Source organism: Oryctolagus cuniculus, chromosome 1, assembly GCF_051225735.1.
Source record: "Oryctolagus cuniculus isolate XC-2025 breed Fujian yellow rabbit chromosome 1, ASM5122573v1, whole genome shotgun sequence".
NCBI classification, from domain to species: domain Eukaryota; kingdom Metazoa; phylum Chordata; class Mammalia; order Lagomorpha; family Leporidae; genus Oryctolagus; species Oryctolagus cuniculus.
This window is the reverse complement of record NC_142867.1, coordinates 54,379,541-54,392,090: the sequence shown is the minus strand read 5'-3', so window position 1 is coordinate 54,392,090 and position 12,550 is coordinate 54,379,541. Positions and strand designations below refer to the sequence as shown.

The 12,550-nt window shown below is 43.9% G+C and overlaps 1 protein-coding gene and 1 long non-coding RNA gene across 13 annotated transcripts in view; one reads left to right on the top strand and one right to left on the bottom strand.

The window, feature by feature from the left end:
• Window positions 1-4,572, bottom strand: part of LOC127484385 (uncharacterized) — a 224,453-nt gene extending 219,881 nt beyond the window's left edge. For both annotated transcript variants that reach the window (XR_016231160.1, XR_007911305.3), the window contains exon 1: window positions 3,922-4,572. This is a non-coding gene — a long non-coding RNA (uncharacterized LOC127484385). The remainder of the gene's footprint in view (window positions 1-3,921) is intronic.
• USP47 (ubiquitin specific peptidase 47) overlaps window positions 4,467-12,550 on the top strand; it is a 115,424-nt gene continuing 107,340 nt past the window's right edge. For 2 of the 11 annotated variants that reach the window (XM_070073260.2, XM_008266247.5), the window contains exon 1: window positions 4,467-5,193. In XM_070073260.2, coding sequence (XP_069929361.1) covers window positions 5,155-5,193 — 39 coding nt within the window. In that variant the 5' untranslated portion in view covers window positions 4,467-5,154. The remainder of the gene's footprint in view (window positions 5,194-12,550) is intronic. The other 9 variants (XM_051824800.3, XM_008266235.5, XM_089328670.1 and 6 more) reach the window with 7 other exon arrangements.

Genomic DNA, 12,550 nt, shown 5'->3' with positions numbered 1-12,550 from the left:
GGACCTAAACTGGTGCCCATATGGAATGCTGGCATTGCAGGCTGCAGCTTTACCTGCTATGTCACAACACTGGCCCCCTCTTTTCCTTTTCTTTCTTTCTTTTTAAACAAGAGATATTTTGTTTATTTGAAAAGCAGAATTATGAAAGAGAACAAGAGAGACAGAGAGAGAGATCTTCCATCCATTGGTTCACTCCCTAAAGAGCCACAACAGCCAGAGCTGGGCTGGTCTGAAGCCAGGAGCCAGGAGCTTCTTCCGGGTTTCCTACATAGATAGCAGGGGTCCAAGCACTTGGGTCATCCTCTGCTGCTTTCCCAGGTACATTAGCAGGGAGCTGGATCGGAAATGGAGCAGCCAGGGCTTGAACTGGTACCCTCGTGGGATGCTGGCATTGCAGGTGTCAGTTTAACCCACTTTACCACAGCACCAGCCCAGTCTCAACAGTCTTGAAGAACACTGACCAAGTATCCTGTAGAATGTCCTCCAGTCTGGGTTCACGGGATTTTTTTTTTTTTTACATTTTAATTGGGTTTATACTATAACATTTTAAAATGAAGAAGAAAAGGAAGATATTCCCAGAGAATATAAGGAAAAGAAGGAGCCTTTGAATTATACCAGTCCTGGCATTTTTTTTTTTAGGTGACTCTGATTGGAAAAAAAAAAAAACATTAATTCAACAAAAATTGAGCACCTACTATGTGTCATGCTCTGTTCTAGGCACTGAGACTCCATTAACAACAAAGTTTAGATTGAATAGTCATGAAAGGCCTCTTTGAGGAGGTAACCTTTGGGACCCCAAATAACAAGATGGGACTAGGCTAAGAGCAAGGACTTCAAGGGATAATGCCAGGCAAAGGGGGTCATTGATGCAAAGGCTTTGGAGGGCCAGACAAACTTTGTGTATTTAAAAAGCTCAGAACTGGCAGATTGGCTGGGTTGTTGGGGTCTAGGAGGAACGTGATAGCTATGTAGGGACAAAGCAGATGGGCTAGATTATATTGGGTTTTACAGGCCACGGCAAATAATGATGTGGATTTTATTTGGAGTGGGATGGGAAATCTTTGAAGGATTTAAGGATGAGATCTCTTATATTTTCAAAAGGTCACTCTAGATGGATTGTTGAGGGTAAGAGTAGAAACCAAGAGTCCAGTTAGGAGGCAAGTGGTCCATGCAAGAGAATGGAGGGATTGAAGTAGTGGTTAAAGAGAGAAGTGGATGGACTAGGAATATATATCAGAGGTGGAAGCAACAGGGTATATGATACTAATGAACTGAATGTAAAATCAGTATTCTCAGGTATTTGGCTTGATCAACTGAATTGACGATGGTATATGATTTATCACAGTGGGGGAGAACTGATGAAGGGTACATCATAGAAGGAAAGTAGAGGAGGGAAGTAGAGGGGGCTTGGAAATCAAATGCTCTGTTTAGGTCAAGTTTTAAGTTTCAGATATATTAAGCCTTCATAAAGGCAAATGGGTGAAGTGAATTCAGAGCCCATGGAGGGGTCAGGACTAGAGAGGGAAAATTCATATGCAAAATAAACACATGTACATGTACTCTCAGTAATAATCTACTAAGAATATTCAGTTATTTGTATTTGTCCATTTATTAGTCAATTCATACATTCATATACTTGCTCCATGAATATTTACCTAATACCAACCAACATACCAGGCTCTAGTATGATTGGGTCAATGGCCTCTAAAGAGAAGAGTATCCAACCAGAGAAGAAGGATTGTAAGGAGAAAATATGAGAACTCCCTTTCATATTTATTTTTATGTAAAAACATAACAAATTAAGCCTCAGTAGTATTTAACATTTAGATCAATAATGGCATCTCACTCCTCCTAAGTGAAAAGTATGAGTTCTGTAATGTAGAGTCATTCAGAAAGTCTTTCATTTTATTGCCTCTTAGTATAATGTGATTTATTCTAGTTTTATGTGTGCCAAGTTACATAAACTTACTGATGACATGATTGCTTCATTAAATCAACTCTTATTAAAATTAAAGTAGCTAAAAAAGATTTCCATGAAGAAAACATGAATTGGAGATAATAATGCAAGCATAAGCCATGATAATGGAGGTGACACCTCTAACATGAGCTCTGCAGAAGCTACCTCCGAGTAATGAGGACGACATTTTGAAAACAGATATTTGGAACTATTTCCATTATGTGATTTTGATGCAAAAATATGTCTGTGTGCTACTCTAGGCTGGAACTCTGGACAGGCAAATGAGTCATTCACATCAGGTGTGAAATTTAAGTGAGTGCCCAAAAATTCAGTCATCAAAATAAATAATCTTTTTTTTTTTTTTTTGACAGGCAGAGTGGACAGTGAGAGAGACAGAGAGACAGAGAAAGGTCTTCCTTTTGCCGTTGGTTCACCCTCCAATCGCCGCCGTGGCCGGCGCACCGAGCTGATCCGATGGCAGGAGCCAGGCACTTATCCTGGTCTCCCATGGGGTGCAGGGCCCAAGGACTTGGGCCATCCTCCACTGCACTCCCTGGCCACAGCAGAGGGCTGGCCTGGAAGAGGGGCAACCAGGACAGAATCCAGCGCCCCGCCCGGGACTAGAACCCGGTGTGCCGGCGCCGCAAGGCGGAGGATTAGCCTAGTGAGCCACGGAGCCGGCCAAAATAAATAATCTTAAGATAATGTTTTGACAGGGCTGGCATGGTGTAGTGGGTAAAGCTAGGATCCCATATGGGCACCGGTTTGAATACTGGCTGCTCTACTGCCAATCCAACTCTCTGCTAATGTGCCTGGGAAAGCAGCAGAGGATGGCCCAAGTGCTTGGGCCTCTCCACCCACATGGGAGACCGGGAAGAAGCTCTGGGCTCCTGGCTTCGGCTTGGCCCAGTCTTGGCCACTGCAGCCATCTGGGGAGTGGATTAGCAGATGAAAGATATCTCTAACTCTGTGTTTCAAATAAGTAAATAAATCTTTTATTTATTTTTAAATGTCACAACATGATATTTTATTTAAGATTTATTTTATTTATTTGAAAGTCAGAGTTACAGAGAGAGGGAGAGACAGAAAGAATTTTCCATCTGCTGGTTCACTTTCCAGATGGCTGCCAACTGTCAGGGTTGGGCCAGGCCAAAGCCAGGAGCCAGGAAGTTTTTCCAGGTCTCCCACGTGTGTGCAGGGGCCCAAGCCCTTGGGCCAGCTTCCCCTGCTTTCCCAGGCACATCAGCAGGGAGCTGGATTGGAAGCCAAACAGCCAGGATTCAAACAGGATCTCACATGGAATGCCCTCCCTGCAGGTGGAAGTTTAACCTTCTATGTCACAGCATCAGCCCCTGATAAACCTTTTAAAAAGATAATATTTTGAAAAGTCAAAGTTACTTTTAAAAATCCTTAAGTAATATCAAAATTTTAAATAAAGACTAGTGCTCCCAAAGAAACTTCAACATGGTACATGTACACTCAAACTTGAAATCAGAATTATTCAACCTATTAAAAAAATCTTCCAAGAAATTTACTCTACAGCATTTTGAACCCACTTGCTAAAGGAATAAAAATGCCACATCTGATTGTTATCAGGGAAGATGGAAACTTACTGGAATTTCAACAAAAACCTTTGCAGGCTTTGTGGCTGGAACTGATTTTTAAAAATGGGTGTTGGGTTGCTAAGAGCAGCTAAAGATGTACTTCTTCCATCAGTATCTACATCTTCGACAGTTACTTTTCTCAGCTAATGGCAGCCTGTGAACACCAAGTCCAGAAATAACCTGAACCGTGTGTGGAATCGAGTATTTTAATAACTGCTTTACAAAGTATTAAAGATTTTAAAAAACTAATCCAAACCAATCATAGTTGGCTAAATATTCTTTAGCGGGAGCAACAGAAATGTTTATGCCCTTAATATAATAAACTCAGTTTTTTAAATGTTTGTTTCATCTTTACCTTACCCGTTTACATTTTACAAAGTGCTGCACACAGCAGGAGTGCACAGCTGAGGTCAACAGGTGGATACCTTTTTCTGCCTTTGTAACAGAGGCGAAGGTCTAAAAGAAGTCTGGAGATCCCAGGTGCAGGTGGCTGACGCTGTGGGTGTTGGGAATCCGGCAGGATTGCGTTCGCCCAGCGCGCTCTGACAATCCTGCATCCATCATTGCCTTCGTAATGGAAGCACTAACGTTTGGAAAAACGACTGTTGCGAAATCTGCTTAACCTAACACGTAGCACAACGCTCTCTGTAGCTACAGGAGATTAAAGTTCGCTCATTTTCAAAGCAGAACGTCCGTCCATCGCAGGAACCTGGCCCCGTTGGAGAAGGACGCTCCCTGGAAGGGGGCGGGGATGGAGCTGGGGGACGCGGCCGGGGATGCCGCCACTTCACTGGGGCGAGGAGTGTTGCCTCTCCCAGTGGAAGATGGGCCCCGAGGTCCCTCCCGGCGGGATCGTGAGGAAGGTGGGGAGGAGGGTAAATACTACGCTGGCCCTTCTGACTGGACGGGCCACAGCCCTGCCCGAGGGCGGAGGCCGGGCGGGATCCCACGGTGCTCTCTCCTCCAGCAAGAGGCTGGGGTGTTTGAAGAGGACAGGACGTTCGGAAGCTGGACTGACTGGAAAGAAGCGTATGGACGGCGGGGCCAGCCAAGGGCCTTTCTGCTGGCGCCGCTTCCTGATGCGCAGGCACTCGGGAGAGCGGGGCATGGAGACGCTGGGGCCTGGCCTTTTCCCTGCCGACAGAGGGAGCCTTGAGATGCAAGGTCCTTCTTTTCTCTAACGAAAGGCGTTTGCAGGGCTCCTCGACCATTCTGTACATCCCGGGGCAGAGTAGACACCCAGGTGATTAAAAGTGTGCGAGCGACAACCACCCGGACGCCCTAAGCGCCGGGCTCGGCGCTCGCAGCCCCACGGGCCGAATTCTCGCGAGAGCGGTCGCCGCCATTTTTCCATTGATTGCAGCGGGCTGGGGGAGGGGCCGACGACGAAGGCGGCGGCGGCGGCGGCGGCGGCGGAGCCCTGGGTAGGTGTCTGCGCGCTGGTGTCTGAGGCCCAGGCTGAGGCCTCCGCGATCGCCGGAGCGCAGGCGGCGGAGACGATGACCGCCGCTGCCGTTCTCTCCTGAGACAGAGCCGCCGCCATCCTCCCCCCTCCCCCGGCAGGGCGGAGAGGAGCGGCCCGGAGTCTGAGCGATGGTGCCCGGCGAGGAGAACCAGTTGGTCCCGAAAGAGGTGAGGGGCCAGCGGAGGAGGCTAGGCCCGAGGCCTGCGGCCGCTCGAAGCAGCGCAGGCCCGGGCGCGGGGCCGGCTGGATGCGGGCCGGGCTGTGGGGAAGGAGGCGGTGTGCGGCGGCGGCGGTCGGGGGCGTGGGGTGGGGGCGGCGAGCAGTTGGGAGACCCGCGGGATGCAGGGGCCGGCAGCGGAGACCTCCCCCCACCACCACCCCGCCTCGGGTTTGCTGGGCTGAACAAATAAAGGAGCGAACGGGCAGGGGCCAGGTCCTGGTTTGGGGGGCCAGCGGGGCTTTAGCCCTTATCTAATGCGTGGAGCCGAGACGGAGAGGGATCATGTCAAAGAAACCCTGGAACAGTTGCGGGTGGCACTACAGGGTGACGGTGCTGCTTCTGGTTTTGACAGTGGCCGGGGATGGCTTTCAAGGCTGGTGAAAGCTACACCCTAGTTGAGATCTGTGGGAGGGCAGAGTTAACTGTTACGACTTTTCTCAACTCCTGTTACTTCGTAGTACTATGGGCCTGCCTAACCGGGGCCTACCAAAGGTCGGGGCAAAGTAGTCAGTGGCACTTTCCTTTGCTGGTAGGGGACAGCCGAGCGCTGCCATATGGGGAGCTGCACTGTGTGTTGGTGGCTGGGTTGTGTGTGCCGATTGGGGTGGCTTCTTAAATTCTTAAAAGCAAGCGACATGAGAAGCCTTGACTTCTTGGCTTGTCTTGAATAGTAGTAGGAGATTAAGAGTAGACTCCATCCAGCACTGGCCAGTGAGTTTCAATATATTAATAGTATCTCTCTTGGCTTTATAAATATCTTAAGCGCATTCAAATGTGTATTTTTAACAGGCTGATCATCAGGCTAATGCTTTGGATTTTTATTTCTCATATACCTTAAATAGGCAAGTGTTGGGTTGAAATTAGCTCTGGAGGGTCTTGATATATTTATGAGTGATCGTTACAATTCTTAAATGTTTTTGCCTTGTAAAAGTTGTTTTCTAACAACTTGTTGATACTTCAGCAAGCTCTGACACTCTGTAAAAGTGGTATCATTGGAGTTACCTACTCGAATGAAACAAATATGTTCCCAGCCTGACCAGGTGGACAGTGATAGCTGTTTTGCAAGGATGTCAGTATTTTTTTCTCCCAGCATCACCAACTCTGCAAAGCAGCTAAACAGATGAATTGATCAGAATTCTTGCCTTGGTAGTTTGCTGAGCTCAGAGAGGGAACACTGGAATTCTTTGCACTCTGATTAGGAGCTTGGTACATTATACTGCATAAGTAATTCTTATGCAAGGAAGTGATAGTTGTATAAGAAAAGTATAAACATTTTCCTCTTGGAGCTGTATATTGGTGTTTTTCATTCTTTAAAAACAGAGTTTAATACTTATTTTTTTTCCATTAGAAAAAAAAAGGTGGGACTTCACTATAAGAAAACACACCATTAGATTTGTTTTCCTAATAATTTATTTTATTTATAATTTATAATTTATTCCCCTAGTAATTCATAGAAAATGTGATATAGATAAATAGCGTCCAGGAATATATCTGTTGTGCAAAACTGATATTTCAATGCTGCCATTATCTCTTGGAAGTTTAAAGATTGAATGTTTCTCTTTCATTTCCCTTCTTTGATGCTTCAAGCTCATCACAACTTTTTGTTTTCCTTTCTACTTTTGGTAGACCATATGCCTTTATTTTCTATTCCTTAGTCTCCGTTTCTTTCATAATTTCTAGACGCGTGCACAGTACTGTCAAATCTTGAGGCCATTGCCTTTTTTAGCTGACTGGTTTTTCTTTCTTTTAATGGCCCTACTCATTCTTTGTCCAGCTGATTGCCTCCACTTCCATATTTGCTTCTGGAATCCTGAAAATATGTTCCTGAAGGTCACCAGTGATCTCTTAAATGACCAAATTCATTGTTTTTTTTTTTTCCTTCTCTTTCTTCAATTATTTTTGTAGAATATGATACTTAAAAAAAATCCTAGAGGTGTACATTTAGCCTGGTGGTTAAGATGCTCACATCCCATGTTGAAGTACTTGGTTTCCATAGGCATCTCTAGCTCCTGACTCTAGTTTCTTCTTAAGTCCAACTTCTCCAGACCCTGGGAGGCAGCAGTAATGGGATTAAGTAATTGGGTTCCTTACTCTCACAGGGGAAACCCAGTTTTGGCATGGCCAAATCCCATTCGTCCCAGGCATTGTGGGGTGAACCAGCTGATAGGAGCTCACGCTCTCTCCTCTCTCTCTTTCTCCCCCCCCCCAAAAAAAATAAATAAGCAAGCCGTTCCTGGATTTTGATAATACTGCATGTTTCTGCCCATTTTCCTACCTGCTTGGAGTGTATGCCTACCCTTGTTTAGTCAGAGCCTTTCTTTTCTGTGTGTATGTATTCTTAATTATCACTTTTGGTTGATCTTTGATGTTCCCTGACTGGTGCTTTTACGTAGTAGTGGAATCTTCCAGCGCTAAAGCTAATAGAGAGCATAGTGATCCGCTAGTAATTAAGCCTCTTAACTCTACAGATGAGGGGCTTTTGCTAGAGGATTGAAAGTGACTTGTTAGGGAACACATGAGGAGAAAAGGGCAGGGCTAAGACTAGAACTCCCATCCCTTGATCCTGTTCCTCAGTTCTACTGTGTTTTACAGATGCTTCCATGTAATGTAGAGGCGCTATAAGAATAGTTTTTAACTTCCTGGGTACATACAGTGTGTGAAATAAATTGCAGAATTAAAAATTTAAATTTAAAAATTTATTGCATCTGATTTAATTGCTTTTCATCAACAGTATTGAGGGGTGTTTTTTGCAGGGGGAGGTTCTTACGTCAATAACCTCTGACAGCTTACTACATTTAAATCTTGTTTAGGGGTGTGTATGTATGGATATGTATAGTTGTTGACTGAATAATACTGTGGTCCCTGAAGCTTAATGACAAATGTACCTTAAATGACTACTAAAGAAGGAAGCTTAGTATAGTTAGGTGGTTGACAGACCACAGCCCATGGTACACATCTAACATGCATCCTGTTTTGGTGTGGACCATTAAGTGTGATCCTTACATTTTCAAATTGTTGAAGAAAAAAAATCAAAAGAATAATATTGTGTCACACATGAAAATGCATGAAATTCAGAAGTCAGTATTGGAACCTTGCCATGCTATTTATTCACCATTTTCTGTGGTTACAGACACTTTCAGCGGAGTTGAGAGTTGCTCCAGAGACTTGTATGCAAGATAACTTTGAAACTACTTAGGTTGGTATTCAAGGCCCCAGTATAGTTGATTCTGGCCACAACCTGCCTTTCCAGCTTATCTCTTTCCCCATGAAACAAGTTTTTAATGTAGCCAAACAGGTTTCTCTCTCACTTGCTTTTCACTTTTATTTGTGCTGTACCCTCTTTCCTACTTCTCTGACCTACGTGTTCAGAACCTTCATACACATTGTTCAAATCGTACCTCATATCTTGCCTATTCTGAGAAGCCTTTTCTGAGTATTTTAACCGTAAGGATTTCTCAGTCAGCAGATCTTTATATGTGCATGGAATTCATTTGACAATTAATAACTAGTGCTTTGCAGCATCTATTGTGTTCTCAAACTGTAATGTACATTTTATATATTACTAGTGACGAATTCCTTGATTGAAGAAATCTTTGTGTCTCTCTTCTTTGTTTTATATTTTTGTGCATATTACAGGTCTAGGACAGCATCTTTCCTGAGCAGATGTTGAGAAAATACTTGTTGATGTGGTTATAGAGTTGTAAGGAAACTTAGATTTTACCCAAATTGTCTTCTGCTGGGAGGTTTTTCTCTCATCCCTGGCACGCTGCTTTCTGTGTTTGCTTGGAGGCCTTCGTAAATAATCTGTGATCCTATTTGTCTTAGAAGAGACCTGTTCGCTGCTTTGAGTTGCGAGAAGTCTAGCTCTCCATTCCTTCATCTTGATACTTGCCTCTGGAGGACACAGAAGCCTTTCAAGCGTTTTCCCTCGCAGAGGTTTTCTCATCACTGAAGATGGAGCAGGACTGCAAGAGGGCTAAAAACTTTCTCTGGTTTTTATTCTGAGCATTCTTAGTTCCTTAGTTGATCCTCAACTTCTCTCTTTTGGGCATAATGCAGCACTGTTAGTATTCCCCCTAAATTGTACTCAGAAAAGAGCAAAGAGGCCAGCGCCGTGGCTCACTTGGCTAATCCTCCACCTGTGGCGCCGGCACCCCAGGTTATATTCTCAGTTGGGGCGCCAGGTTCTAGTCCCGGTTGCTCCTCTTCCAGTCCAGCTCTCTGCTGTGGTCTGGGAAAGCAGTGGAGGATGGCCCAAATGCTTGGGTCCCTGCACCCGCATGGGAGAGCGGGAGGAAGTACCTGGCTCCTGGCTTCGGATTGTTGTAGCACCAGCTGTGGTGGCCATTAGGGAAGTGAACCAACAGAAGGAAGACCTTTCTCTCTGTCTCTCTCTCACTGTCTATAACTCTCTCTCTGTCTCTCTCTCACTAACTCTGCCCGGCAAAAAAAAAAAGAAAAGAGCAAAGAGAATGTGATCTGTTCATTGTGGTAGGCAACAAAGCACATCCCCTCAGTGTTTCACTCTGCTGTGTGTCTTTTTCCTTTTTTTTAAGATTTATTTATTTATTTGAAAGTCAGAGTTACACAGAGAGAGGAGAGGCAGAGAGAGAGGTCTTCCATCTGCTGGTTCACCACTCCAAATGGCTGCAATGGCCAGAGCTGCGCCAATTCGAAGCCAGGAGCCAGGAGTCTCCACGTGGATGCAGGGCCCCAAGGACTTGGGCCATCTTCTGCTGCTTTCCCAGGCCATAACAGAGAGCTGGATTGGAAGTGAAGCAGCTGGGTCTCAAACCTGCGCCCATATGGGATGCAGGTGCTTCAGGCCAGGGCCTTCACCCTCTGTGCCACAGTGCCCACCCCTGATCTGGGTCTTTAAACTGGTATGTTGATCATGGCTTTGAGAGCTTATCCTTTTATTGTTATCCCAATTGTAATTATTTTATTCTTTAGTTGTCTTATTCTTTTGTTTCCTTACAAGAATTTGTGACATTAACGTTTATTGAGGATCACTGTACATATTACTGTACTCCGTCATATTGGAAAAACAGAATAGAAAAAAATTCATTCTTGTCACAATTATCTTTTATAACTAAAGGTAAAGTAATATTGATTGATGGTTTAAAAATAATACTTTGCAATACTAACAATGGTGCCCATGGAGTATATAAATATAGAGTAGATGGGAAAAATGCGAGAAAAAGAATAGAGATGTAAACTCCATATCTCAGCAGATTTTCTCGTCCTTCTCCATGCAGTGACTACCTTTTCCATCTGGAACTGGTTTTTGGCATCTAAAGATGATAATTATAATCAGCATTTATTGAGCATTTATTTATATGCCAGATACTGTTGTGTGTGTTTTGTGTGTATTGACTCAATTCAGCTACACAGCAGCCTCATAGCTATATAAGGCGCATTGATACTAAGAGATTCCCAGACAATCAACAACTTGTTTTTTTATCTTCTAATTTCTCCTAAAATGTCTTCATCAGTGTCTGTTATAGAACACATCAAATGAGTTGTCTTTTGCTTTTGTTTCTTCGAATTAAATCACTTGAGGAAATGTGCTGAAATGGTCATTCTTGTTTTTGGTGATTCTTAAAAACAGAGCCTTTTTCTTAAATTTAGAATAGGATTCTTCTTTTCCAGTGAAAGGCAAGTATGCCATGTTATATACCTATCGGTGTTTTAAATAAATCAGAGTGTTTAATGAAAGTCAGTATTCAAGAAAACGTTCATTTATAAAACTGAAAAACTTAATGCAGAGTTGTAGGTGATCCCTGTTTTGTCATGGAAGGAACGGACAGTTTAGGGGTTTATGTATGGAAATAAGGAATACACTAAAGTATTAATAGTTGCTATTTCTAGATGTCTGGATTATTGGGCTGATTATAGTTTTTGTAGATCTGTAGCTTTCTTGGTAGTTATTTACACAATCATATCATTTTTTATGATCATGATTCTTATTTTTCCCATTTTCTTGCTCTGTACATTTGTTTTGTGTAATCTGATCCATTTGTGTAGTGTCAACCTCTGACTGTATTTAGACGTTTATATTTCTAGCCCTGACCTCTCTTCTAAGTTCAGATTTTTCCACCTGCATGTTGAATCTCTATATGATTGTACTCTGGAACCTACAAATTAAATATTGGAAATATACAGCTCATTTTTCTTCTCACCTTTTCACTTCTTCCTCCTACCTAATTCTTTGAGGTCTCCTTGTTTTAGTTAGTGTCATCACCATCTCTTTGTTTGTTAGGATTTTTTAAAACAAAGATTTATTTATTTGTTTGTTTACTTGTTTGACAGGCAGAATGACAGGGGAGAGAGGAGAGACAGATTTTTAAATCCATTGGTTCATTCCCCAAATGGTTGCCAGGACTGTTACAGGCTGAAGCCAGGAGCCAGGAACTTCAGGATCTCCTACATGGGTGGCAGAGGCTCAACATTTGGGCCATCTTCCACTGCTTTTCCAGACCATAAGAGGGAAACTGGATTGGAAACGGAGTAGCCAGTACTTGAACCAGTGCTACATTATGGGATGCTGGCATCACAAGTGGCAGCTTACCCTACTGCCAGGGATTGTTTTTTTTATTCCCTTTTTCTAACATGTAGTTCGTCACATAGAAAATGCCTCTTATAACCTTAACTTTACTCTCTGTGTTGCAAAAGTGGGACTGGGCTGGGCCAAAGCCAGACGCTTCTTCCAGGTCTCCCACGTGGGTGCAGGGGCCCAAGCACTTGGTCCATTTTTAGCTGTTTTCCCCAGGCCAGCAACAGGAAACTGGATTGCAAGTGCAGCATCCAGGACATGAACCAGCACCCATGTGACATGCCAGCGTTGCAGGTGGCGGCTTAACCTGATATGCCACAAGCGTGGCCCCTGAAATTACTTACTTTCTTATTTATTTGTTAGTAGCCCTTCTAAAATGGTTACTCTGCTTCCAACAACTCCTCACAACTGCTAGAGTTACTATCTAAACAGATGACTTACCTTCATTAATGTTTGTAACTATTCTGTGATTGCTAATTGAGTACCAGGTACTATTTTTTTTTTAAAGATTTATTTATTTATTTGAAAGTCAGAGTTACACAGAGAGGAGAGGTAGAGAGAGAGAGATGTCTTCCATCCGCTGGTTCACTCCCCAGATGGCTGCCACGGCCAGAGTTGCACTGATCTGGAGCCAGAAGCCAGGAGTTTCTTCCGAGTCTCCCATGCAAGTGCAGAGGCCCAAGGACTTGGTCCATCTTCCACTGCTTTCCCAGGCCACAGCAGAGAGCTGGATCAGAAGTGAAGCAGC